General features: G+C 45.4%; 2 protein-coding genes across 2 annotated transcripts; both read right to left on the bottom strand.

The window, feature by feature from the left end:
• Positions 1 to 3,103: 3,103 nt before the first annotated feature.
• LOC144104074 (uncharacterized) lies at positions 3,104 to 17,581 on the bottom strand. The gene is made up of 2 exons (XM_077636866.1): positions 17,230 to 17,581; positions 3,104 to 4,573 (listed from the first exon to the last, which is right to left on the bottom strand). The coding sequence occupies exons 1-2, from the start codon at positions 17,497 to 17,499 to the stop codon at positions 3,461 to 3,463; spliced, it is 1,383 nt and encodes a 460-aa protein (XP_077492992.1). The 5' UTR covers positions 17,500 to 17,581; the 3' UTR covers positions 3,104 to 3,460.
• LOC144105350 (uncharacterized) lies at positions 12,446 to 14,271 on the bottom strand. Its single transcript, XM_077638495.1, has 2 exons — positions 13,976 to 14,271; positions 12,446 to 13,858 (listed from the first exon to the last, which is right to left on the bottom strand). The coding sequence occupies exons 1-2, from the start codon at positions 14,076 to 14,078 to the stop codon at positions 12,789 to 12,791; spliced, it is 1,173 nt and encodes a 390-aa protein (XP_077494621.1). The 5' UTR covers positions 14,079 to 14,271; the 3' UTR covers positions 12,446 to 12,788.
• Positions 17,582 to 27,526: the final 9,945 nt, after the last annotated feature.

Raw genomic sequence — 27,526 nt, 5'->3', positions numbered from 1 at the left:
TCTGTAGTAATGTTACGGTAAATTACGCAGTCATCAGCGAAAAGGCGAAGTTAGTGCCGGTAAAAAATACTTCAAATAGAAGTTCTCAAGCTGCGGAACAGCCTGAGCAATGAAGGCGTTGTCAATTGGTACCTTGACTGTAATGTGCTGCTGTTTCGAGTACACATAGAAGAAACACGCTTCTAAACCGAGGACATACATTGAAACTTGAACTTGCGTGTAATACATGTGTGTACGCTTAAGCTCCAACTTGCCATCTTGGAAAACCAGGTATGGAACACCAGATATGGTGTTTTCAAAATCTACAATAGGTTTGTCTCTGCACGGGTAGGGACACTTCACTTCAAGAAGCGATGCAGTAGGGCCTTGTACAACATTAGCATCTGGTGTGCAGCACAGCCAAGGCTGCTCCAGCGTAATCACAAGCCCACACTTGTGGAGTTCTGCTTCTACTTGCCTCGAAAATGACTCTATGGCTTCTTCTTCAAGGGCATTCCCATACGCTGTAGCTGATGACCAAAATGACCGTTCGGACAAGAACTCCTCAGCCAGTACATGGCGCTCCTTTCTTGATTTCAGTATGTTGTGCGGCCGACTGCTGGCTGAAATACGGCATGCCCGCATTTTTTTCCATTGCAGGAAGTCTCTTTCTGACCCTCGTGTTTTTCTTTCAGTTTCTACTATGTTGGCCATGTAGTAACTCATATCTTCGTCGTTGTTTTCATTGGTTGCCAGGCAGCGGTAGAGACCAGACTTTCGCAAGTTGCCTTGCACCACTGGTGGCCCATACACAATTGTTTCTTCCACTGGTTCTTTAACGATGTTCACAGATAGCTCATGCTTGATGGCTGTAACGAGTGAGCAGTTATGGTCCCACAGTTCATCAAGTAATGCGGCTACAGCAGTTGCATCTTGAGGCGGCGGTATTGCTGGTGCCATTGGTTCAATGTCTTCAACCGTCTTCCCAAGAAAACCATCCAAGCAAGCTCCCTTTTTATACGTCCCCAGTGACCGTACTGAAGGCTTCCCCCATTCTCTTGGTCCACTTGTACGTGATGCATTTTCTTCTTTGTTTATGTACTGCACTAAAGCAGCAACATGCTTGCATCGTCCACCTGGTCCTGCCTTACAGGAGCAATTGCCATCTTCCAGTGAAAAGTCTGGAACTGATGCCTGCCAAGAAAATAATGAACTGAAGTTTAAAAATGTGTATTACTCTCTTTTTCATCACAAGCTGCCAGTATGCAAGAATCATCAGGTAAAATTGATGAGAAAAATTCTTTGTGCAATCAGCTGAAGGGTGAGATTTTAAACATAATTAAGGCTCTGTTATTTCAGAAAGCAAGTTTCAGCAGTAACTAATTTTGTGGAACACGAGCAACGCACTAAAACTTGCATGAATGCCGATGGTGTATGCTGCAAAATAATGTTCCTTGCATAACCACAATGGTCCAATAATTTTTTTTAATGTGTGAATCTAGTATCAAGAGGAAATAAGTTTTTTACACAATTGGACCCGTGTGGCATGTAGGTATTTAATATTTATATGACGTGCTGTAGTGAGTGCAAGAAATGCCGAAAAAAAAATTAACGACCGTCCTCCGTACGCGTCTCCTCGTTACAGAAAGGTAATTATGTGAGATCTGTGCCGGAAAAGGTAAAAGAGACAAGGAGAGTGTCTACTTGGGCGGTAGACTCGCGAACTGGGCGCTGCAATGGCAATTCTCGTACAGGCGCGGACACCAGTAAACGGAGCGCGCTGCGCTGTTCTGCATATCTCGATGCAGCAAGAATGAGCAGTCAGGGTTATGCATGCACGGCAGCGCAGCCGACACTACACCTGCGTATGCGCAGCACCTCCCGTTCTTGCTTTCCAAAGGAATGGTGGGAGTTAGATTGTGACAGCGCGCTAGTCTGCTTCTGCCATTCGTGTATCCCGGTCGCCAGCGCATATCAGTACGTCAGTGAAGCGATGTTTTGAGGACCGGATACATGTACATGAGCATGTGCGCTGGATCCATTTAAAACGCGCGACTCGCGTGTGCTCACCACACACGCGCAGTGCGGGAGCTGTGTTTAAAAAAAAATAGAGGCTCTGTTGAAGTGATTACTTCATCGACAAAGCGGCTACTCACCACGAGCTCCACTTCGTAGCTGGGCTTCGTGACGCTCGTCTGCGCCACGCACTTCGCACGTATGCGGACTGGGTTGTCCCAGACGGCTGCGACGTCGTGGACATGCCCGCTCTCGTACAAAGCCCGGCCCTTTCTCTCGCTGTCTCCACAGAAATATTCGTCGGGGACCCGAACAACCGGGAAATCGCAGCTGCGAACTTCAGCCATTCTCGCAGTGGCAACGGCAGGCGCTGAACCGGACACCCGGAAGATGGGCCGAAAACGGCCGCTAGGCGGCTTTCAGTGGCGCCTCTATAGGCGGTGCACGGGGCGTGTAGGTAAGAGGTAACCAAGGGCTTTTAAGCTTTACTCCATTCAAATTGTGAATGGAACATTTGCATACCAACGATGAATTGCGAGATGTTCGAAGCCCCCAAGTCAGTTGCAGCCTACGCTTGGGGAAATGAGATAAATAGGCTCCTGTGCTAAACGTTTCTTGACCCACCGGACCACCGTGACGAAGTGCGCACTGATAATAATATTAGGCATTCAGCATGAGTGAGAATTTTTTAAACTCCTCTTGCGGCCGAGTTTGCTCAGGCACGAATGTTCGCTTTCTGCGAAACATATCACGCGCGGCAATGTCGTTTTGTCGCTTGGATAGGCTCATCCATAAACACCAGGTCTGGAATGTATGACGCGCACATCTCCTCACCGAATTTTTTTTCTTAATTTTCCTCACAGCTCTGGCGGCCACCCGCGGCAGCTAGTCTTGGGAACAGCAGTTGAACACCCGATGCTTTGTGACCGAAGGGCAGAAAATGAAGCCAAAGCACATCCGCGGCTGCAACGTTGCCTTTTCCGAGACAGGCGTTCTAATTCATGGTACACCAGACGCCAAAAATGTAGAAGGAACGTAAGAAAATGATGTGAACTTCCCTTTATTAGTAGTTTCTCTCCTCGTGTTTGTCGCCTTAGTTCAAGGTCACATTCTGAATCACCGAGATTGTTCATTTCACAACGGGTCATCTGTCTTTCTCACGGTTATTCAATACCATTGCCGCGAAAGTATTGACAATTATTGACCGCCTATTAAGCTGCAGGGGATCTTTTCGTGTTGTCAGTGCTGTATGGCCGTCACAGTCAGGGTACAGAAGTGAAGTTACCCACCGTGGTAAACATGAAGCAATGAAGCTGATGCAAAGCAAAATCATTCGAAATGAAGACTGTGTTGTGCTTCAGATGGATTTATCTGTACTGCATAGATCATGCATTAGCAACAATCTGCTGTAAGCGATGCCAGAGGAAAGGAATGGCTTCCATCCGACGCCTTCTGCCAGCGAGGCTCACGGCAGCACTTCCCACTTAAACCGAAGCGTGTCCTCGAACACGTAGTTGAAAAGCTTGATATAGCAAAAATCAAACGAAGGGTAAGAAAAATAACATTCTGGATTACTTGATGTTGTAGGCTTTTGAACCTCTTTAATTTTACGGCGTGGCTTAATTTCAATGAACCGTTCCGGCGCACTTTCTCGTGGGTGTATGACCCCCAGCCGTATTTTGTGCTGGAATGGCCACTCAACAGCGTCGTCATTGTCACCCTTATGCAAAAGTATCCTTACATGAAGGTGCACTGATTGACTATCCCTAATGAATGCCACTCCAGGTGACATGCAGTAGCCACAGAGGTACACCTGGTCGGTCTCGTACGCAGCCCAGCCTTTCTTCAGAGCTTTTTCTTCGAGAGATTTCACTCCTTTGACCTCGAAGATCACATGCTCACCTTGTGGTTCATCCTTTGGGAGCAATTTCTGAATGCGGACCAGTGTCTCCTCGCATTTATTCACAGATTCAACTTTAATTTCATGAAATGATGCCAGAATTCGTGAGCAATTGTCATTACTCTGTCTCATTGCGGCCGCCAACTCGTCCTTAATTTTTTCTTCCAGTGCCTTCAGGTTTCTCGAAAGATTATCCTTCCGCGTTATCATGCGTCCTTTCAACCGCTCGTTATCACTGCCGATTTTGCGCACACCTGTGGTCACAATTTCTTGAATTTGGCTCGTTGCTTCGGTCACTTTTCCTGTGAGCGCTTCTTTAAAAGTGTTTATCCCATGAGACATTTCGTTCAGTCCATCACCATGGAGTTGAACATCAGTAACCAGCTGTCTTAGATGCGCTCCCATTTCCACCACGTGCTCCTCAATGACTCGTTGGAAAGATGTTGAAGGTGCTGTGTCCTCCGTGTCGTTCAGCTGATGGCCAGACTCGGGTTCAAGAGGCGTCGACGGTGTTGTACAGTCCAGTCTCAGGTGTGCGCACACATCGCTGCAAAGAACCGAAGCCGAACACTTGGGGCACCGTGCAGAGTGGTGTCGACATTCTCGCTGGGAATGCTCGGAGAGCAGGGAAGCAGCCACCACAGTCCCGCAGCCGTGTTTTGCGTTCCAGCATTTAACCTGCAAATGGGTAAAGCAAGAATGCGCTGAAAACGACTGCGACTGTAATAAAGCCACCCGGCGACAGTTCCCACCAAGCTATAACTTTTGCCCTGTTTGCTCTCGACCGCTGAATTGGTTTCAACTGCCGAGATGCAGTTACCTAATATCCCAGTGGTCGTGTGCGTGCAAAAGTGTAGGTAGAGCAACTTTTTTTTTTTTGCAGCGAAGCTGTGTACCTCTACCATCCAGGGAAGTTTTCGTGTCTTTGTCGTAAGCAAAAAACGCCAGGCTAAAAACAGAATGGAAACAGCGTATCTCCTTCCCGTCTCCTTTCTTCTCGTGCCTAGCCTAAGCTGCAGAGCCACAGAAAGTAGCCCGGAAATATAATGGGGAATATATATATATATATATATATATATATATATATATATATATATATATATATATATATATATATATATATATATATATCAAAAGTCATTTCTGGCAGCTGATTGAACAATATAATATAAAATCACCAATAATGGAAAAACATAACAGGATTTAATTAATAACGTTTCGGCAGGAGGACCAGCCTTGACCAGCCGAAACGTCGTGAATTAAATCCTGTTATGTTATTCAATTTTTGTGATTATATATATATATATATATATATATATATATATATATATATATATATATATATATATATATATATATATATATATATATATATATATATATATATATATATATATATATATATATATATATATATATATATATATATATATATATATATATATATATATAGTCCATGAACGCTCACCCCAAGGGCAACTCTGACGCTGATCAGCGACGCTTGGACACAACACCCCTCCACAAAGCAAGCCGCCGCCTGCGAGGCCTACAACCCGAGTTCGGCCAACTGACAGCGCCGGTAAGGGCCATGACATCCACCGCGGCGAGCCAGACAAGTCAGCACTCCGGGAGTGCCCCGCCATTTGTCCTTCACGCACCTCGATCGCCGCCACCGTTCCACGGGGACAGGTTCGAGGACGTCGAAGACTGGTTGGCCAGCTTTGACCGAGTGGCGGGTTTCAATGAGTGGGACGGCGAGCTCAAGCTGCGCAACGTCTACTTTGCGCTGCAGGACTCGGCCAAAACGTGGTTTGAGAACCACGAAGCTTCCTTTACCACCTGGGAGGCTTTTCGTCGAGAGCTGCTAGCGGCAAGTTTGCGTTGCTCGCGCCCTTGTCGACCTTGTTCACGCGCGTACCACGCTCTTAGTGACCAACTTTAGTTGTGAACCCCAACATTTGACGAAAAACACGGTGATTGCCCATTTTGAAGAACTTGGCGAACATGCCGGCCAATGTGCCTTATCAACAACGGCTCCCGAAATATCCGAACAGGACACTGCAACAGCCATTAGGACCGACGTGAACCCTGACCTTCTGACCAATCAGAAACGCCGCGTGGAAAGCCTTATTGACTCTTTCCGCGACTGTTTTGCATCAACATCCAAGGTTCGCCAGACGCCAATAACTAAGCACCGTATTATCGGCGACAGTGACCAGAGACCGCTATGTCAGCGTCCTTATCGTATTTCGTCGAAGGAGCGCGATGCGATCCGCCGCCAAGTTGCCGAAATGCTCCACGACGACGTCATACAACCATCGACGAGCCCCTGGGCGTCACCTGTTGTCCTCGTCGCAAAGAAGGACGGCAGCCTACGGTTCTGTGTCGATTATAGACGCCTCAATAGCGTTACCAAAAAAGATGTCTATCCACTGCCGCGCATTGATGACTCATTAGACCGCCTCCGCCATGCTACCTACTTTTCGTCACTCGACCGTCGTAGCGGTTATTGGCAAATCGAGGAAAAAAAGGCTTTTGTTAATCCGAAGGCCAGAAACCCAGCAGCGCGCGTTCGAGCGGGAACGTCCTCTTCTTCGCTCCCACACGAGCCCAGTCGTGCCGCTCGGCCGCATGGCGGCGCTCGCAGAATGTGAGCGGTGTGGCAATATATATATATATATATATATATATATATATATATATATATATATATATATATATATATATATATATATATATATATATATATATATATATATATATATTTATGAAGGGAGCCAACAGTCACCGAAACCAAGGTGCATAGGGGAACGTTAATTTTTTTTTAATGTGTTATGCTTATCAGTAGGATAATAATTCTTAGATTAATAAATTGCATAAAGAAAATTACTTATAAAGCAGCAGAAAAAACAACCATGCCGCCGGTGGGATCCGAACCCACGACCTCCGAATATCGCGTCCGGTGCTCTTACCAACTGAGCTACGGCGACGGCTGTCCAATCTGCTGCTCTCGTGGGTATTTATGTTTACTGGGTGTAAGCGAGCCTTGAGAGTGTTCACCAGCGAGGGTGGCGCTGGTGAACACTCTCAAGGCTCGCTTACACCCAGTAAACATAAATACCCACGAGAGCAGCAGATTGGACAGCCGTCGCCGTAGCTCAGTTGGTAAGAGCACCGGACGCGATATTCGGAGGTCGTGGGTTCGGATCCCACCGGCGGCATGGTTGTTTTTTCTGCTGCTTTATAAGTAATTTTCTTTAAGCAATTTATTAATCTAAGAATTATTATCCTACTGATAAGCATAACACATTAAAAAAAAAATTAACGTTCCCCTATGCACCTTGGTTTCGGTGACTGTTGGCTCCCTTCATAAATTTGTCAAACGGGCCCCTCATTTCCTTTAACTTGTCTGCTGATAGCTTAACGAGGGTCTCGGTTCTGGCAGTCTTAATGCCAAAGGTAGCATAAGAGGGCTCTCGCACAGTTTCCGCCCTCGCCGTTAGATGACGTTCTACGTCACGCTCGCGGTATTACAGGACGTGCTACGTCCGCCGCTATGGTCGAGGGTGGCGCTGGTGAACACTCTCAAGGCTCGCTTACACCCAGTAAACATAAATACCCACGAGAGCAGCAGATTGGACAGCCGTCGCCGTAGCTCAGTTGGTAAGAGCACCGGACGCGATATTCGGAGGTCGTGGGTTCGGATCCCACCGGCGGCATGGTTGTTTTTTCTGCTGCTTTATAAGTAATTTTCTTTAAGCAATTTATTAATCTAAGAATTATTATCCTACTGATAAGCATAACACATTAAAAAAAAAAATTAACGTTCCCCTATGCACCTTGGTTTCGGTGACTGTTGGCTCCCTTCATAAATTTGTCAAACGGGCCCCCCATTTCCTTTAACTTGTCTGCTGATATATATATATATATATATATAGCAGGCAAGGTTAAGTAAATGAGGGGCTCGTTATTTGATGAACTTATGAAGTGAGCCAACAGTCACCGAAACCAAGGTGCATAGGGGAATGTTTAAGCGGGATAATCCCACTGATCAGCACTACACATAAAAATATCAAACATTTCCCTATGCGCCTTGGTTTCGGTGACTGTTGGCTGCCTTCATAAGTTATATATATATATTGAGATACAAAGATGTATTTAAGAGAAGACCAGCTCTACACAAAATCTCTTCAAATATATCTTAAGTCACAAACTGTATCGGAGTGACTTTTTTTTATCCCTATCCCCGTCCATGAGTAAACTTTCAGAATCCCATCGAGAAGCATGGAGCAAAGGACTACTTTGCTTCGTTAAATTTTCTGAAAATAACAATTGAGCACTTTGAACAGATGTTAACACCAATAACAGTCGAGGAGAGGCGGGCGCGTCTCTACATCGTACTCTCAGCACCCGAGACAAATGAGCTTGAGGTCTTTCAGTTGGATTAAGCAGTTTTGGAGAAAGAAAGTTAAAAAATTCTCTCGTGATAACATTGTTGTTGAGGCAGGTATAGAGTGCACAATGGTATTGCAACTAGCAACCCACATATCCCCCCCCCCGACAATAACAACGAAACGGTAAACGAACATACAACCACATTAGACCGAACACCTGGAGAGCCACAACTTCCGGAAAATATAATCAACCTATAAAGCTCCCAACTCACCTCCAATGAAAAGTCCCTTTTATCAGGAGGCCCAAAATTCTGCCCAAATAATGGTCAATTAGTGAATACCAATAACTCAAGGATCTGGATGGCTTTCCCCGAACACTTAGACTAAGGAAATATTTTTTTTCGACAAAGCAAATCAAAATATAATGCTTAGTGCCCCAAACCTCAGGAACTGTGGACACCAAAAACCGGCCGGGATAAATATCTAGATCTATAAACTAAAACGGTACAAAAGGATATATTTAAGTAAGGCCTTCGGGGACACAAAAATCTGGCCCACACAACCTCACAAAAAAAAATCAACGTAACGCCTTAGACTCACTTAGGAAAAGAAACGACATCGCCATTAAGCCCGCCGACAAGGGTGGAGGTGTAGTTAATTGTGGACAAAGATAATTAAATTCAAGAGGGCAACCGCCACCTCAACGACTCCAAATTCTGTAAGAAAACTATCATCAGACCCCACCTCTGAAAACCAGAAGATCATAGCAAAAACTCTCATTAAACTAACCGATGAAGGTGAATTTACCATAGCGAATAAGTAAGGCGCTGACGCAAAAAAACGCCTCCACGGGCGGCTTTTACATGCTTCCGAAAATACACAAACAGAATCACCCAGGGCGGCCTATAGATGCCTTGCACGTGTCGTCACTTCCGGCCACATCAACAGCTAGCGGCCATGCTGCCGAACCATTCGCTTCGTCCGCGCGCGTGCGTCCGCTCCGTAGACCCGTGACACCGGACCGCTCCCGAGACGCTTTGAATTGTTCTTACATATTCGGACGCGATGCCTCCTCCTCAGAGGAATGAGCCGTTCAGTGCGAGTTATTTCTCTGAACTTGTTGGATCTGCGCGCGTACGCTATGAAGGAAAAGTGCAAATGTGCGACGGTAGGGACCTGTACACGCTGAGGCTGGGTGTTGATACAACGATGGACGCTGATGTGTTACCTGCAGTGACTCACGGGAATATCGCGAACTATTTAGTGTACTCCTCTAGTTTTGTTACATTAGAAGAAATGAAAGCATGTAAATCATTAGAGGCGCATAACTATTTCACCAGCGGGTAGGTGAGAAGCCTATCTGCGGTGCGCCTACAAGACGAGAAGGTGCTTCTGCTCGCAGAGGTAAGCTCAAGGAACCTTTCTGGCATGTTTCACAGTGAGCATACGCAAAAAAATGACCATTGGAATTTATGCAAATGAAAAATAAACCGTGCTTCTGCCTGTGGCGGCAGCGCTTAGTGACAGGAAAATTTCAGACGTCTGCGTAGGGAAATTTGCGGAGCATGGCGATTAGTAGAAGTTTCACTGGAAAAAATGCAGTGATGAAGAAGATAAACTATGCCTCTCCGCTTACAATGCTGGAGCACTGAAAATTTGTTCTGTCCGAGACCACTTTGTCTGGTGTGCATATGCCCATTTTGTGCAAACAAAAAATGTGCACTGTTATGTACAACTTCACAACATTTTCGCAGGTCAACCATTCCCAACGGCTCAGCGACCACCCACTTAAAGCCTGGATCTTATGCAAGACAAATGGCACTGTGCTTGTTGCCCATTGCGCCTGCATGGCAGGTACAGGCGAGACATGCTCGCATGTTGGAGCTTGTCTCTTTGCTGCGGAAACTGCAGTGCGTACCAGGAACTCAGTTTCATGCACCCAGAAAGAAATCATCTGGCTGCCAGCCTATGTTGAAAAGGTGCAGTTTAAACGGCTGAGAGATATCAGCTTCACTTCGTCGAGAGGGCGTAAAGAGCAGATTGATGGCACATGTGCTGAATGTCAGCAGAAGAGGAAAAGGTTGGAAATCCCAGGACCTTCTCCAGAAGAGTTGAACGCACTTTATGATGACATCGGAAAAGATGGTGCAGTGCCAGCGCTTTTTTCTGTGCTTGATGATTGATGTGATGTGTTCCAGGAACCAGTTAAAAAGCCAGCAGCACGCCTAAGAAATCTGTTCACTGACGATGCGTTAGGCGACAGCTACGACGTGCTCGTGAACAAAGCAAGAGAGCTCATGTCTTCTTTAACCATTTCAGAGGGCACTGTAAAGGAAGTAGAGTCATTAACGAAGCAGCAGAGTGACTCTCCACATTGGTTCCTTTACAGAGCGGGAAGAATAACTGCTTCTTTAATGAAGAAAGCATGCCACACTAAAGTAGCAAATCCTAGTGTGTCGCTAATCAAAGAGATTTGCTATCCAGAAGCCCAAACTATGAAAGTGCCAGCTATCATGTGGGGTAGGAATCATGAGAAGGATGCCTTAGCAGCTTATGCAAATAGTGAAGGCACAAAACATGACAATTTCAAATTGTCAAAGTCAGGCCTGCACATCAGCACTAGGTACCCTTTTGCTGGGGCTACACCAGATGCTCTGGTCTCGTGTAGCTGCTGCGGAAAAGGTGTGGCAGAGTTTAAATGCCCATACGTGCTTAGGAATGCAACTGCATTCATTGATGAAAACACGTGCCTGACTGAAGTTAATGGGATCATGCAGCTTCAGAAAAGCCATGCATATTATTATAAAGTGCAGAGACAGATGGCTGTGTGCCAAGTGAAGTATTGTGACTGTAGTTTGGGCACGGAGTTTTCACATAGAACGCATCAAGTGGGATGAAGATTTCTGTGAAAACATCTTCTCAATTTCAGAAAGGTTCTTTGTGAATGCAGTGCTCCCTGAACTGTATGCCAAGTATTTCACCAGGCAGAAGGACAGCGTTGGCACAACTACATTGTGTAAACAGGCGTATTGTTATTGTAATGGACCAGAGACTGGCAAAATGGTTGCTTGTGACAGTGAAGCCGGCGTGTACAAATGGTTCTATTTTTCTTGCGTCGGACTGACCTGAGCACCTAAAACTAAGCAGTAGTACTGCCCACAGTGCAGAGGAGGTGAAGAGAAACAGCGTGCTTAATTTTGGTTTTATTGCATAGGGTAGTGGTGGTAGCAGATGCTTCAGTGTGCTTCAAACTGCGTCCAACTTCTATGCATCTCTACAGCGGATGTTTAGTTCTCCTTTCCTCTGTAATACATATGTGTACTGTTATCATAAAAGCTCAGTGCATTATAACCTGTGCCCAGTTGCACTTCCCATGTGTTGCTTTGTTTGGGAAATACTGTCTGTCTGGGTTTATGGAGCTGTTGATAGCAGATCAGTGCAAGCCTAACCATACCAATACCGTACAACAGTTGCTGTCTATAAGTGTTTTGAAACTGCAGCCAAAACAAGCAAATATGTAGCTTCGTAGCCTTTCACTTCCTTGCATCAAAGAGCTACCCACTGATTCCGCAACTCCATGTACGGTACGAAAAGGGCAGGTATGATACATTAACACATGTTTGCTTTGAAATTTGAGCATTGTTCTTGACAGTATAACTTGTCATATCCTAAGCATCCTTTAACATGCACCGAACAGCAAACAGGGTTTTTAGTGCATTAGCCCACTCAACATTCTTGACAGTACAACTCGTCATACCCGAGGTTTTCTTTAACGTGCACTGAACAGCACACGGGCATTTTTTGTGTGTTATCCATGCCAACCACTGGCATCCAACTGTTCAGTTGACCCAAAGTCTGCGTAATAAAAAGCTTTGAAGTCTTGCACGAGCTTGTCTACCACTCTGAGCAGAACCTATTGAACTCATTGAAGTTTTCACATATGAACTGTACACACATGACAATGTTTGACGATTGAATGGTTTATTACAAATACACAAATGCAAATACGGAAAGAAAGGAATGTTTGAGGATGAAGTAGTTTATTACAAATACAAAAATGAAAAAACAGAAGGAAAGGGTACTTGTTGGTCATGGCAACTGCTAAAATTAATTCTAAACACCTGATCTGCAGCTGACAAAAATATAAGGACAGGGAAGAACCACATATACCACCAGAAATCAGTATACACATGCATTCCTCGTACAAACTGCAAACCATACCAAACCAGAGCATTATAGTGTGCTGTACTTGCTTACGCCCACACCTCTAAAAGTAGGCACAGTGATAACAAAAGTTTGTAGGATGCCAAATTCCAGAAAAATTTAGTTTTGTGTATTGAGGCAAAAAGCATGAGGAAATATGTATGCTCCATACCATGAGAAAATATCATTTGATTGGCTAGTGAGAGAAGGCACAAATAAATTATTTTCTGCTAATCTGCATCCCACAAACTTCTCTGTCCATGACCACATTCTTGCACTCGTGCATAAATCCCCAGTTATGGTGGGCACCCATCAACAGATTCGGGCACATTCTCTTTGCTCGGTTCCTTCAATGCTGCGACAATCGAAGGGCATAAATTGGACAGTGCGCAGCACACAGTCACAATTTTGTCGAGTGGAGTGATGCTGTCACCTTGTCGACATGTCACATAGTCAATCGGAAGGACAGACTTCAGCAGCAGAAACTTGTTCCTTATGAGTCCAATTACTCTTTCCACGTGAATACGTACATTAGCAAGCTTCCTTGTGCTTCCCACTTCTGCAGCCGACAGCTGTTTCTTGCCTTTTGTGTATGCTGGCAGATGTAGCCGGGCACGGTAGAAACCAACACTGTCTGCGACGTTAAACCCTCGATCTGCTAGAACAACGTCTCCAGGAAGCAAGTTGTCTAGGAGCCCGCAGTGTTCCGTGATATGTTTGTCACTTACTCGGCCTCCCCAGCCCTCCGAGATGAACGTGACAATACCCTGTGAGGCAATCCCTATCAAGTACTTTGCAGTGTTGCTGCCCTTGTAAGTCGACCACGTTTCACTCCTCGGCAAGTATGAGGACGGTCTCTCAATCTTGATTTCAAAACAGTCTATGATGACGGCCACATCACTGCCGAATGAATCATAGAATGCTTGCGGCATGGTGCGCTGCAGCGCACTTCGTTCGGGCCACATAACTTGAGACTTCAAGCGGCAGTGAGCTACATGAAGCCATTTGTCAAAAATGCGTGAGACAGTAGATTCAGACACATTGAATCTGAAGGCCAGGTCAGCATTCTGAAGATTTAGCTTGATCTTCATCAGGAAGAGCACAAATTCTTGAAACTTTGCCAGGCTGTTGTTCACACTGTGTGAAACAAATGGCTCTAGCATTTTGAAAATTGCAAGAAGCGTTGTGAAGCTTGCAATCCCTGTGTAGAATACTACCTTGGGCTCTGAACTTCTCAATGATTCTTCGGTCATCTCAAGCTGCACCTTTTCGGAACGTGTAGTGTACACGCAGTCGTTGAGTCTGATGCATTCTTGTTCTAATGCCCCAATGTCGCTCATGCCCATGTCTGTCTGCACATAAACACCTGGAAGAGAACGTTCGTCGTTTAGCGGTCGTGTGTAAGAAAGAGCCGGACTGCAGAACGACCGCGTAATTATTTCTTAAGTTAAGGCTATGACTGCATGGTGCAAGGCCGACTCACCTGTTTCTTCTCCGGCGCCGTCGACCTCCTCGGCCTGATGCGGCGATGGGGGAACATCGGGCACGGGTGCGGCGACGCCGCACGGCTCTTCCGACCCGGTCATCTCGGTCTCGGCACATCGTTTTCGCTGCCGTCGTTGCTGGCTGCGATCGTGGCGATCCGAGCCGACTGGCCTAGTGCTGTAACCGAGATGCAATGACGGGGCCCAGTCTGGGTTCGTGTTGTCAAACAAATCGGCTGGCGCCCCTGCAAATCAAAATCAGGTTTCAGTCCTTGCTTCCCACGTTTTCACTAACATTTACTTCACGGCAGAAGCCTCTTACCTGTGGTAAAGTGCACTCCGCACACACGGAAGTTGGGGTTGTCCGGGTCCAAGTCGGCTCGCTTAATTCGTGACAGCCACAGTGTGCGCCGATTTGTACTAAGCGTCTTTGAACGCTCGCACTTGTCTGCTATGATCCTCGGAATTCGGTAGAAATTTGTGTTCGTCGGCTTCTTCTTTCTCCTTGAGCTGTCGCTACGGTTTGAGCAGCCAACTATAGCGCACAAAACCATACTGAAGCTGTGGAGAGACGCAGACAAAAACGACACGAGCTGACAAATGCTTCCACACTGGCGGTAAGCTACGAGCGGAAAGGCGGCGGTGGTTCGACAGCATGGCCGACTGGCATACGATGGACACCGGATGTGACGTCGGTGCAAGGCATCTATTGTTTCTGGTGTCGGCACACTGACAGAACCGATCTCATATTACATCGATTCTCTCATCAAACATATATCTCCGAAACATCCATCTTAGATACGCGATACTAACCACTTCCTGAGAGAATTAGCCGATGTCACCTTCCCTCACGGCGCTTTCCTAGTTACCCTGGACGTGGTGTCACTTTACACCAACATCCCACATGACGACGGAATCCAGGCCATGGTCGGAGCATATAATGTACACGGAACCCTAGACTCTCTCAGTCCAAGTGCCATCGAGACACTTGCAGATTTTGTCCTTAAACTTAAGACTTTCGAATTCAACAACTCATTATCTTCAAACCAGGGGTATGGCTATGGACAATAAAATGGCACCAAATTACGCCAACATATTTATGAACAAAATTGAATCAGACTTTCTTTCCTGATATCCAACCAAACCGGCTTTTACAAACGTTTTCTTGATGACGTATTCATGATTTGGACAGAAACAGAGGAAGAACTAATTAAGTTTATCAGCTCATTCAGCAACATACATCCAAATATCTCTTTCACACACACCTACTCAACTAATAGAATTAACTTCCTTAAAGTTTGGTTCGTGTTGAAGGGGGTGCATTAATCAGTAGCGTTTATAAAAAAACCCGCAGACAGACAGCAGTATCTTCATTTCTACAGTTGCCACCCACGCCACTGCAAAAGTTCAATTCAATACTCACAGGCTATCCGATTCAAACGCATTTGCTCTCGATCGGAAGATTTTCAAAAAATGCTAATCACATGCGCGAAGTTTATGCGCGAAGTTTTAAAGAAACAGCGCAACCCGTCCTCTACCATCAACGATGCCATTAAAAGGGCGGAAGTTACTAACCATAATCACATCCCTACGGAATCCCTGCCAACACCACATCGCTCGAATCTAGTACTGACGTTCACAAACAACCTTGCAAACATTAACGAAATCCTTTAACAAACAATTCAAATATCATAGAACAAAGTGAGTGGCTCTCAAAAATTTTTTTCCAATGGACCCCAGGTAACATAGAGATGGCCAAAAGATTTACAAACCCGCCTTGTGCACTGAAAGGTTAATAAACCGAGGCCGGTGGGTTGCACACCGTGCGGAAAGCCGATTCCAAGCTTGCAAACACACGCAAACCACAGCACTGGCCAAAAGTACCCATTCAAATTTCAAACATGTTATCCGAGAAGATTTAAGTTGCGATTGCAGTAATGTTGTTTACATGCTCGAGTGTGGCAAATGTCAAATGCAATACATGGGACAAACAGACAATTCCTTCCGATTAAGATTTAATATCCACCGGTCACACGCTCAATCTCTACCTAGCCTCCCTCTTTCGAGACGCCTCCGCGAGAAGGGCCAAGAGTTTGATGAACTTAAAGTAACAATATTACGGAGTGGCTTTAAAAACCCTCGGGGTGCGAACATCGCGATTCATACTTTATTTTCAAGTTTCGCTCAGTGCAAAAGGGCATCAACGATATCCACGGTATCCTATCATAATCTCTTTCGATGGCAGAGACCAACAAAAATTCCAAGCCTAATGGACAAAGCACCGCCACTGACTGTCGTGTGAGGTCATACCTCTTTTGCATGTTTGTTTCGGCTAGTTATTTCCATCTGGCGTTCAAATCATTCTTGGGACCTGCGAAGGTCACATATCCCCTTCTCTTTTATTTTCTTATGATATTTTTATTCTATTTTTTTGTTAACCATTTCGCATTCTTGGCTATTCTATGAGCTGAGGTTGCGCACACTGACAACATTCCTTTGGCTGCGTCCCCTACTGCCCCCTTTCCCTTACTGCCCTTCGTTTCTCGATTTTTTTTCGGGGGGGGGGGGGGGTGCGATGTCCAGTTGCAGAGGCTATACCAGCAATGGGCACAATATTGTCGGAGGAAAGAAAAAAGAGAGAAGAAAGTAAAAAAAACACTGTTTGACAGCTGCTTTACTCCTCTCTTTGTGGTTGGGTAGAGATTCTTTTCCTCCCTTGAAATTCCTGCCAGGGTAAGCCCGCCTCCTCTTTTCTTTTTGGTTTCCTTACCCCAAACCCCTCTCGCGCAGCTCCAGATGCTTTTTCCTGCTTTTTGTCTTTTTATATTTTTATGTATTCTGTATTGTATTTTCTTCCTCCTTCTCTGTGTATAATATAAATAAAGAGGAGGCACCAATGAAGTAGATCACTCTTGAAAAAGATCGGTCCTCCGATCGAAATGGGGAGCGAAATGAAAACGTTTCCTTAAACGAAGCGCATACTTCACTCTATATAATTCTAAGCAGTCAAGTACGTCATGTTATCGCAAATATATATATATATGTACATGAATACTGTAAGGCAATGTCTCGTTCATGGCCTCCTTGGCCTCTTTCTGCTGCCTATGCTATACGCTCGCCTTCTCTTGGAATCCATTCTGTTGCCCTTAATCTCGCCTTCGCATTACATGCCCTTACATTAAAGCATCCAACGCATAATCAAATGCAAACCTGAAGCGCAAGGCGTCTATAGTTTCTTTCCCTTATCGCATACCTTTCTTCGAAGCACCTCCTCTGCGGGACATTCCCTCCTCTCGACGTCCTCGTCCTGGAAGTCGCCGCCGTCGAGGGGGCAGATGCGAGAGCCTTCCTGCGCGCACTGCTCGTAGCAGGACTCGCACAGCACGTGCATGCATGGAAGGAACGCCGTCTTCTTGCGCACCAGACCACAGGCGCCGCATACCCTGTGCCGAGGAATAGGCTTGGCGAAGAGTAGGGGTTGCCAGTCCAATTCAGGGGAAAACCCCACAAGCGTGTACAGCATGCTTCCAGGAGGCGTATCGCTCAACACGTCCGTCTGCTCCGCTTGGAACTGGAATGCCTGCCTAATGTGCCCGCCAAATTACGCTCTTATCTCTGCTTCCAACCTTGTCTATCGCTGCGATTGTAGACACTGACCACGGCTGCCTCTTGGCGATAACATGGCTCAGCATGTGTTGCCAGCGTTTGCGGGTAGGTAGGTTGGAAACGCTGATTGGTCGAAAAAAAAAGTGACGTGACGCCTGTAACGTCATGGTCACGTGACTTTTAAGGACGTCATGTCCGGTTGGGGACAGACACATTTTTCCTAGACTTTTCTCGGAATTCCCCACGTGTTTGACACCGCGCGCGGGACAAAAAAAGCGCATCTTTACCCCCACCCCACAAAGTTCGACCACCTTGCCGAGCGGGGTGCAATCGAAGAACCCTTGCCTAAATACTCCCGCCATTCACGTTTACCCCCCACACGACACTTTCCCGAACTAACTCGGATGTTTTGTGGCCTTTTTTGTTTTTCTTTTGTGTGTTTGTGTTTTCATGCACAGTACAGGTGTCTCTAGTTAAGCTAACTGCGCCGCTGATTCCGCCTTGACTATTCCTGCCGAAGAGGCTCCAGGGAAGTCTCCTGCCGTGTCTGCGTTTTATTCTGTTTATTTGTGTACTGGTTTTGGCCAGCGGCACGCGAGTACATGCATCTCCGCGAATCCCCAACCGCCCTTTTCTGTACTCGCCGCCGCTCTGCCTTGAGGGGCGACCATTCTCCCCTCCCGCTCCTCGTTTTCCTGTTTTTTTCTTTCTCTGTTTTTTCTGCCTGCTCCCCGCGGCTTCTCGGTGGACAGGGGGCGGCAGCGCGTTTTTATTTTTCTATTTATTACTCTTTCTCCCTTTTCTCCAACTCCACTCCTCAAGAACGGGAGCAAGATCGCTGTAACTTCAGTCTTGAGAAAGGACAGGCTCTGTCCGGAACGTCGACTCCACATAAATCTGTCTAAATGAAGCGTTTCTCAACTTTGCATATATATATATATATATATATATATATATATATATATATATATTCAAAGTTGAAAACGATATATATATATATATATATATATATATATATATATATATATATATATATATATATATATATATATATATATATATATATATATATATATATATATATATATATATATATATTCAAAGTTGAAAACGCTTCATTTAGCCATAGATTTATTTTGAGTCGAAGTTTATATATATACACCTGTGATGTGGTGTCTCTGTACACCAACATACAGCATTATGATGGCATCCGATCTCTGGTCGCATCATATGGAAAACGCAAAAACGCTGAAGCTCCTAGCCAAAGCACCATCGCTGCACTTACTGATCTGGTCCTCAACTCCACTCTTTTGAATTCAACAACTCATTTTACCTACAAACGAATGGCACCGCTATGGGAACGAAAATGACGCCAAACTATGCCAACATATATATGCATAGCATTGAATCGGAGTTTATCCGCTCATGCCCAACAAAACCGGCTTTTTACAAACGCTTCCTTGACAACATATTCATGGTATGGACGAAAACCGAGGACCAACTCATCCAGTTTATTTCAGCATTTAACAACATACATCCAAACCTCTGTTTCACACACACTTACTCCACCAGTCAAATTAATTTCTTGGACGTCTCAATTCGAATGGAGAAGGGCACCTTAATCACCAGTGTCTATAGAAAGCCAATGGATAGGCAACATTACCTTCATTACAAGAGCTGCCACTCACGCCACGGCAAAACTTCAATTCCATATTCCCAAGCCATCAGATTCAAACGGATCTGCTCACGACCAGAAGACTTCAAAGAAAATCCTAACCGTATGCGGGAGGTTCTGAGGGACCAATGCTATCCGGCCCCTATTATTGGTGATGCCATTAGGAAAGCGGAAGCAAAAAATCGTAACGAAATGCTTGGGGATCCCCCATCAGCAACCGCAAAGAACACCGCTCTAATATTTTCTTAACCTTCGCAAACAACCTTCCTAATGTCAACAAAATTCTCAAAAAACATTTCAACAAAATCGAACAAAACGATCGACTGTCAAAAATTTTTCCAACAGTTCCACAGGTTACCTTCAGACTACCAAAAAACATACATGATTATGTAGTTCACTCTACTGTCAATAAGGGAAAGCCTTTGGTTTGCCTTCTTTGCAGGAAGAATTGCTGTTAAGTTTTCCAGCACATGCGGACAACAACACTAGCTCAAAGCACACACTCTAACTTCAAACACTCCATCCGTGAAAACTTGAATTAAGACAGTAGTAACGTAGTATGCATGCTCGAGTGTGGTGATTTTAAGATGCAATACATTGGCCAAACCGAGAATTCCTTCCGAATTAGATTCAACAACCACCGCGTGCACACCAGATCTCTTCCTCTCCTCCCCCTGTCGAAACACCTTTCCCAGGAAGGTCACGAGTTTCACAAACTAAAAGTTACACTGCTACAGAGCGACTTCTAAAATACCAGTGAGCGTGAGCAACGAGAATCATACTTTATATATCAGTTTAATACTGTGCAGGCCGGTATGAATGAGAACCCTGGTACTCTCTCCACACTTCAGAGGTCAGAGTCCTAGCCCTACTGAAATTCACAGCACTCCGACTGCATCGCCTGAGGTCATGCCAATTTGCGTGCTTGCTTCCACATGCCGCCCTTCTCCTCCCCTATACCATTCTTTCTTGCTCATGACCAGAGAAAACAGTTCTGAGAGCAAAGCATATTGCCTATTCCCCCCTCAACTTTTTATATTTATATATATATATATATATATATATATATATATATATATATATATATATATATATATATATATATATATATATATATATATATATATATTATTTTTCTTTATATCTGTTTTCCTGCTTTGCAGATAATAGAGCGTGATGCTCCATATAGGACAGTAACCCATTGCAATAACACACACTTGGGCGATTTCGCGCCTTCGTTCCCCATTTTCTTTCTGTTACTCTCCCCTCTCTCTCAGTTTTTAGGAAGGAGCCCTCTTTTTGTCTCCGCGACGGAAGGCGGGGCGGAGGCGCCTTCGACGCATCTTCGTCTTTCGTAACTTCACTTAATTGAGGTCTCCTTCGTTTTAAAATTTCACTCGGGGCGGGAGGCGTTCCGGAACGACGCTGACCTTCGACGCCGCGCGAATGCAGAAGCATCTATAGCTTTGCGCCGGGATGCAGCAAACTCAGGCGCCAGACACCTCTAAGTAGGTAGAAAACAGTGCCTTCCACTGGTTCCATGGTATTGGTGGCTGCACCGGGGTTTCCAGGAATGTACGAGGGGTCGTAAGATCCCGTGAAACTCATAGTAAAGATTTACCTCGTTTGCACGTTGTTGTATTGTAGATGCAAGATCGAACGACACACCGGAGCGAGCGATGTCATGCATGCTGACGCCAAGTTTCCTCCGACCCCCCCCCCCTCTACTTTTCCTGCGTCACGTATACGTGGTGTCAAGCAACATTCATGTGACTGAAACTGAAACTCTGAAGAAGAGAAACTGGAAGTAAGAGAACTGAATTTGAAAATAAGAGAAGAGAAACTGAAACTGCCACACAGTTCATTATCTGATGGACACAACAGTATCACGTATTACTTAACTTCTTCATAAAACCGCTGTTTGTTCTTCTATAGAATTAGCAGCATTACTATATGTTTGCCATTAATGACACCCAGGTAATGAACATGATTTACTAACTTAAGTAGTGTTGGTTCTGGTGTAACGCACGAATAATTTATAGGCATGCCTTTGTGTATACGTGAGAAATTAAATTGTGAAGCAATCCTTGAAACTGCCTGTGCATTTCTCATAAAAAAAGGAAAAAAATGATCTTGCTTTCATAGCATGCGTGTCATCTATATCATATGTGATTGTAATCTTGAGCTATAACTCGAAATGAGCCATGCTGGCTGCCATCAAAAATCACTTTTTTAATTATTCAACAAACCTCATAACTCATTTCTGTCACGAAAGGAATGAAATGTTTCACTTATATCTTATTCCTTTGGTACAGTCATGGTTCATTATGCAGTGTAAAATCTGATTTAGGAATATTTTTGGTACTTGTTGCACGGTTTGTTCCTGAAATTCAGCACATCCACCAGCGTTGCGTTCCCCCGTGGTTTTCTTTTTTATTAATTGAGTACAGGTGAATAGCCACCGGATTCCTGGCCGATCGCCAAGTGTGGGTATGTGCCATCTTTTGATAGGCTAACAACAACAGCAACATTGGCCACGCTATTAGCTTTTGCAAGTTAGGTTCACGCAAGCTCCGCTTCAGGTTGATCTGATCTCCTTGCAACGAGTTGCTGATACGCAGGCTGACCCCGTCTTCTATTACGACCATATTTACCCGTTCCATGCGAAACATATGCCCGCAAATATCCTAAATGGTCTTCTTTCTGAACACCTACAGAATTTTCCACATCATACTGTTCTCTCCACTGATGCCTCCGGCAGCTGTGAGAAGGCGGCGATTGGGATATATTCGCAGGATCTGGCTTGGAGCTATTCCGTTCGTATCCTTGACTATACTTCTAAATTCTTCGTAGAGTTTTTGGCTATTGGCTTGGTTCTCAAAATTCGCAGACATGTAGCACGGGTTCCTATTCTTGCAGTCTGCCTTTCAGTTTTAGGCTCTCTCCAAAACTCCGGAAAATCTTTATTGAATCGGCCGCTTAGGTTTTTTGTTCCGCGCACAGTGCGTGAGATCCGCTTTGTCCGGGTACCTGCAGGCATTCGGGTGTCTACTTTAACGAGGTGGCTGATTTATTGGCAAGGTCAGCTCTCAACGCTTCTGTAATCTATCCCGCCCTTACCTCATTCTGTGGGAAACTTCACGTTTCCAGCTTTTCCAAAATATTTCAGCCAGTTTTAGTGATCCGTTGCTCAATACCGTGGATTTTCACCCCTTAAAGTAACCATGGAATATCCGGTGGTGTAAATCAAGGCGTTGTGAAGTTTCCATGACACTTCTGCGATGCAGAATCCCTCACTTAAATTTGTACTTACGCAGATGCGGGTTCGCTGCGACAAACCTTTGTGTCTCATGTGGGCAAGTTGAAACATTAGATCATTTTCTCCTCTCCTGCCGGCGGTTCGCAGCTCAAGGAAAGCAGTATTTGGAGGTCCCTCTTTCGAGGTTAGGACTCCCTCTGTCTCTTCCAGTTCTTCTCTCGTTCGGTGCGAGCGCCAATTTAAGGAATTCCTGTTAAGCAGTGTTTGTGGCTACCTTCATGATTACTTAAGTGCGACTGATCGGTTACCTTGTTAGCTGTATACAAAATTTTGTCTCACGTCCAAAATGCTTGATTAAATTCCTGGTAATTCATATTTCGTAAATTTAATTGAATTTTCCCATTTTTATCTTGGTTCAGTATTCAACGCCACCGCCTAACGTCTTTTTTTCCCCCGTGCAAATACTTCATTGGCAATCTCCACTGTACCTTGGCCAAGCACCCCGCGTGGGTATGTGCCATATTTACTGAGGTGAAGAAGAAGAGTGTGGACTACAAACACTATCTGTACTTGTGCTCTGTGTGTTTTTTTTTAGTCTGTTTGCACTTTGCAAGCCATTAATAGGCAGAAAGGCATGCACGTAATGGGCATACCCTGTGCACATGAATGCCGAAAGCTGGTCATGGCTGTCAAAGCACTGCCAACAAAGCAACGGGACCTTCAAGAAACAGGATATGGCTGTGACCCCTCACATGCAATGATTTTCACACAATTTGAAAATGTGGCAAATTACAGCAGTCCCGTGGTTATATTGCTGCAAAATAAGCTAGCTCATTTATGCGGAAACATTTTTAGGGGCTGCCAAACTGGAACATGTAAAAAAGTTACACATAGCATCCTGTTTCATTGATGATGGAGTGCATAGTCCGACGAATGGGCTGACGAAGTTCACTGCAAGAAGAATGCATGAAGGTAACCTGCAAGTGAATTTAGGGCTTATCGAGATGTCCAATGTCTTTTAAATATGTAAAAAGAAAGTTCATTGCAAGTCTATGTTGCCTGAAGCAGGCTAAGGGGCCTAAAACTTTCTCCATTGTTAGGGGCACTGGGCAGAGCTTCTGCATGCAATGTTCATAGTACGCACGCTCTTTAGCATACGCAGGGCACTCAAGCAGGATATGTTCCACAGTTTCTATCGAAGCACAGTTGTCACAATGCGGACTGTTCATTTGTCCAAAACGGTATCACAGGCCATTTGTATATGCAGCATTCAGACGAAGTCGGTGATAAAGTGTTTCGAGTTGTCGAGGAATTCTGGGTGAGAGTCTTGATCTAAGATGTGGGTGGATTGAGTGAAGAAATTGGTACTGATGTGTCGGCAAACTCCAAAGCCGATACGTTTCTTCGCACGCAAAACTTTTAGCCATTTGGGACGCATCAGATTTCGTGAGAAAACTTCGAATGTATCTCTGATGTTGATGGCCCTTACGGGCCGCTTCATCTGCTTTTTCATTAGCCATAATGCCACAGTGAGCAGGTACCCACTGAAATGTTATGCAGTGGCCTGCGGCAATAGCTAAATGATGGATATACCCAATGTCCAGGGAAACTGGCTGGTGATTCGTTTTCTTCAGCAGGTTGGCCAGGCTCTGCAGAGATGCTTTTGAATCGGTGAAGGTAACCCAACGGCCGGCGGTTCGGCGCAGGATGTAAGAAACAGCTTCCTTAATGCCGCGAAGCTCAGCTGTTGTAGAGGAGGTCCTCCGCTGCAGCCGGTAAGAAAGGGCATGGCCTGTTGAGGGCACATAAAGGCCACAAGAAGAAGTTTCTTTAGTAGTTGAACCATCGGTGAAGATTTGGGTGTGCTGCGTATATTCTTCGATTAAGTAGGCGAGAGTAGCTTGCAGAAGTGCTGCCTGTGGCATGCGGCTCTTTGCATTCACACCTGGAACAGACTTCTTCACCTTTAGAGGAGAGAGTGTCCATGGAGGAAAGGCCAGAGGTAGTAGTTTCTGAGGCTGATTAATAGTAGGAAGGGGCAGGAGCTGCACTGCCTGGCCAAAGCTAGAGTTGCTGTGAGTTAGGTGGACACGGTGTAGGAAGTGCTTCTTCCCTTGCAGGACATGGCGGAGATGGGTACGCATAGTTTCCTGGGCGGCAATTACCTCTAGTGGGAGACATCCTGCCTCCGCTACTGTTCCTGATGCAGAGGAACCCTTTGGGAGGCCAAGACATATTCGCAGGCAGTTGTTCCGTGCGGCATTGAGAGTCTTATTGCTTGATGTAGATAATCTTTGAAGCACTGGTAGACAGTAGCGCAAGGTTCCTTCAACATAGGCTTTTTCAAGCAGAAGCATTGATCGGCAGTTGCTACCCCACCTTGTTCCCGCCATGAACCTGAACACTTGCGATGCTGCAGTAATCCTCGCACGGATCTGAGGTGACCATGACAGATTATAGTCGATTACAACACCCAGGAATCGCTGAGATCGTACATATGGCAGCGATCGTCCGCCTAGGAGCAGCGGATATCGGGTCATCGTTTTTCTTGTAAACGCCATTGCAACACTCTTTTCTGGCGCGAGACGAAGACCTCTGGAAGCCAGGTACATCGAAATGTGCAATAGTGCTCTCTGAAGACGTTGCTGGGTAATATAGCGCGAACGTGACGCGGTCCAGATGCAGATATCAGCATAAATTGTTATGCTGATGATGTTTATATGATGATGTTTATATGATGATGTTTATATGCGTGGTAAACAATATGAACAAGCATCTCTTTGTTGGTTAACTGCTCTGCAATCCACGCTCTGTTATGCAGTGCATACACAATCACAGTCCAGTGACTGCAGAGCGGTCTGCAACCAGTAACTTGCAACTATACTATGCAGCAAGCTTCTTTGCATGATATTTGTTACATTTATCGAATGATGACATGAAATTGGTATGGCTATTTCTACACAGTGCATTTCCTAAAGACTCCTTTCTGCCATACTGTCCTTTTTACCCAAAAAGCTTCCTACAGAGTCATTTAAATTGCTACGTATAAAGATGTTTGTAGCAGGTCTTAATTGTTCGGTATTCCTGATTATCACGACAAGGGCATTTATGTGTTGGTACTTTTTTCAGCCATCACAACTGATGCACCGATGTGTTTGGTACACATTCATCTTCAGACATTCTATATCTGTTGGGTAAAAAAAATACGAAATAATAGTTGACTGCATTAGTTTTGACTGAGATAACTAGCATCACACAGTTTTCTCTTGAAATTCCTCTAGCTGTCTGTAATTTGCTTCATTGTATAGCTTCATACTTGTTTCATTTAAACTCTGCACACTGCTCTTTTCACCGCACATGGCTACATGGCACGCGGAGCCCGATGGGAATGGGCGAGGAGGATTAGGAGTTCGGCTGCTACTTCTCTGGAATCCAAACACAGCTATTGGCACCTGTAAGTCACGGTTAATTTCGGAAAGGCAGCTTTGACCGATTCCTTTCGTCGTCTTGTCCATCGTGCGTCGCATCTCGCGCCGAACCCGACAAAGGGGAGGCCATCAACCCCCCTCCCCCTCCCCTCCTGAAGCCGGGGAAAGATCCCGTAAATAGTTTCCTAGAGACGTCTTTTTTTTTTCCCTGGGGTCAACGAGGGGTCAAATGACAGGCCCAAGCAGTGTGAGGCAACGTTCTCTGTTCATTCTAGAGACGCAAGGTTACACTGGAAAATGAAACCTTGTCTTTCTCTTCCAAATGCAATTTCACTTCATTTTTACAGAATGCAAGTTACATCCTAGAGAGATGCAAGGGCTAAAAGCTGCTAAAAAGCAGCTTGCCTGGGCCCAAGCGCCTCTGAAATGGCAGTACACGCCAAACGCACTTCAAGCAAAAAAAATGTTCACACACACACACACACACACACACACACACACACACACACACACACACACACACACACACACACACACACACACACACACACACACACACACACACACACACACACACACACACACACACACACACACACACACACACACACACACACACACACACACACACACACACACACACACACACACACACACACACACACACACACACACACACACACACACACACACACACACACACACACACACACACACACACACACACACACACACACACACACACACACACACACACACACACACACACACACACACACACACACACACACACACACACACACACACACACACACACACACACACACACACACACACACACACACACACACACACACACACACACACACACACACACACACACACACACACACACACACACACACACACACACACACACACACACACACACACACACACACACACACACACACACACACACACACACACACACACACACACACACACACACACACACACACACACACACACACACACACACACACACACACACACACACACACACACACACACACACACACACACACACACACACACACACACACACACACACACACACACACACACACACACACACACACACACACACACACACACACACACACACACACACACACACACACACACACACACACACACACACACACACACACACACACACACACACACACACACACACACACACACACACACACACACACACACACACACACACACACACACACACACACACACACACACACACACACACACACACACACACACACACACACACACACACACACACACACACACACACACACACACACACACACACACACACACACACACACACACACACACACACACACACACACACACACACACACACACACACACACACACACACACACACACACACACACACACACACACACACACACACACACACACACACACACACACACACACACACACACACACACACACACACACACACACACACACACACACACACACACACACACACACACACACACACACACACACACACACACACACA

The sequence above is a fragment of the Amblyomma americanum genome, chromosome 9 (assembly GCF_052857255.1).
Source record: "Amblyomma americanum isolate KBUSLIRL-KWMA chromosome 9, ASM5285725v1, whole genome shotgun sequence".
NCBI lineage: Eukaryota > Metazoa > Arthropoda > Arachnida > Ixodida > Ixodidae > Amblyomma > Amblyomma americanum.
This window is presented reverse-complemented; position numbering and strand designations above follow the sequence as displayed.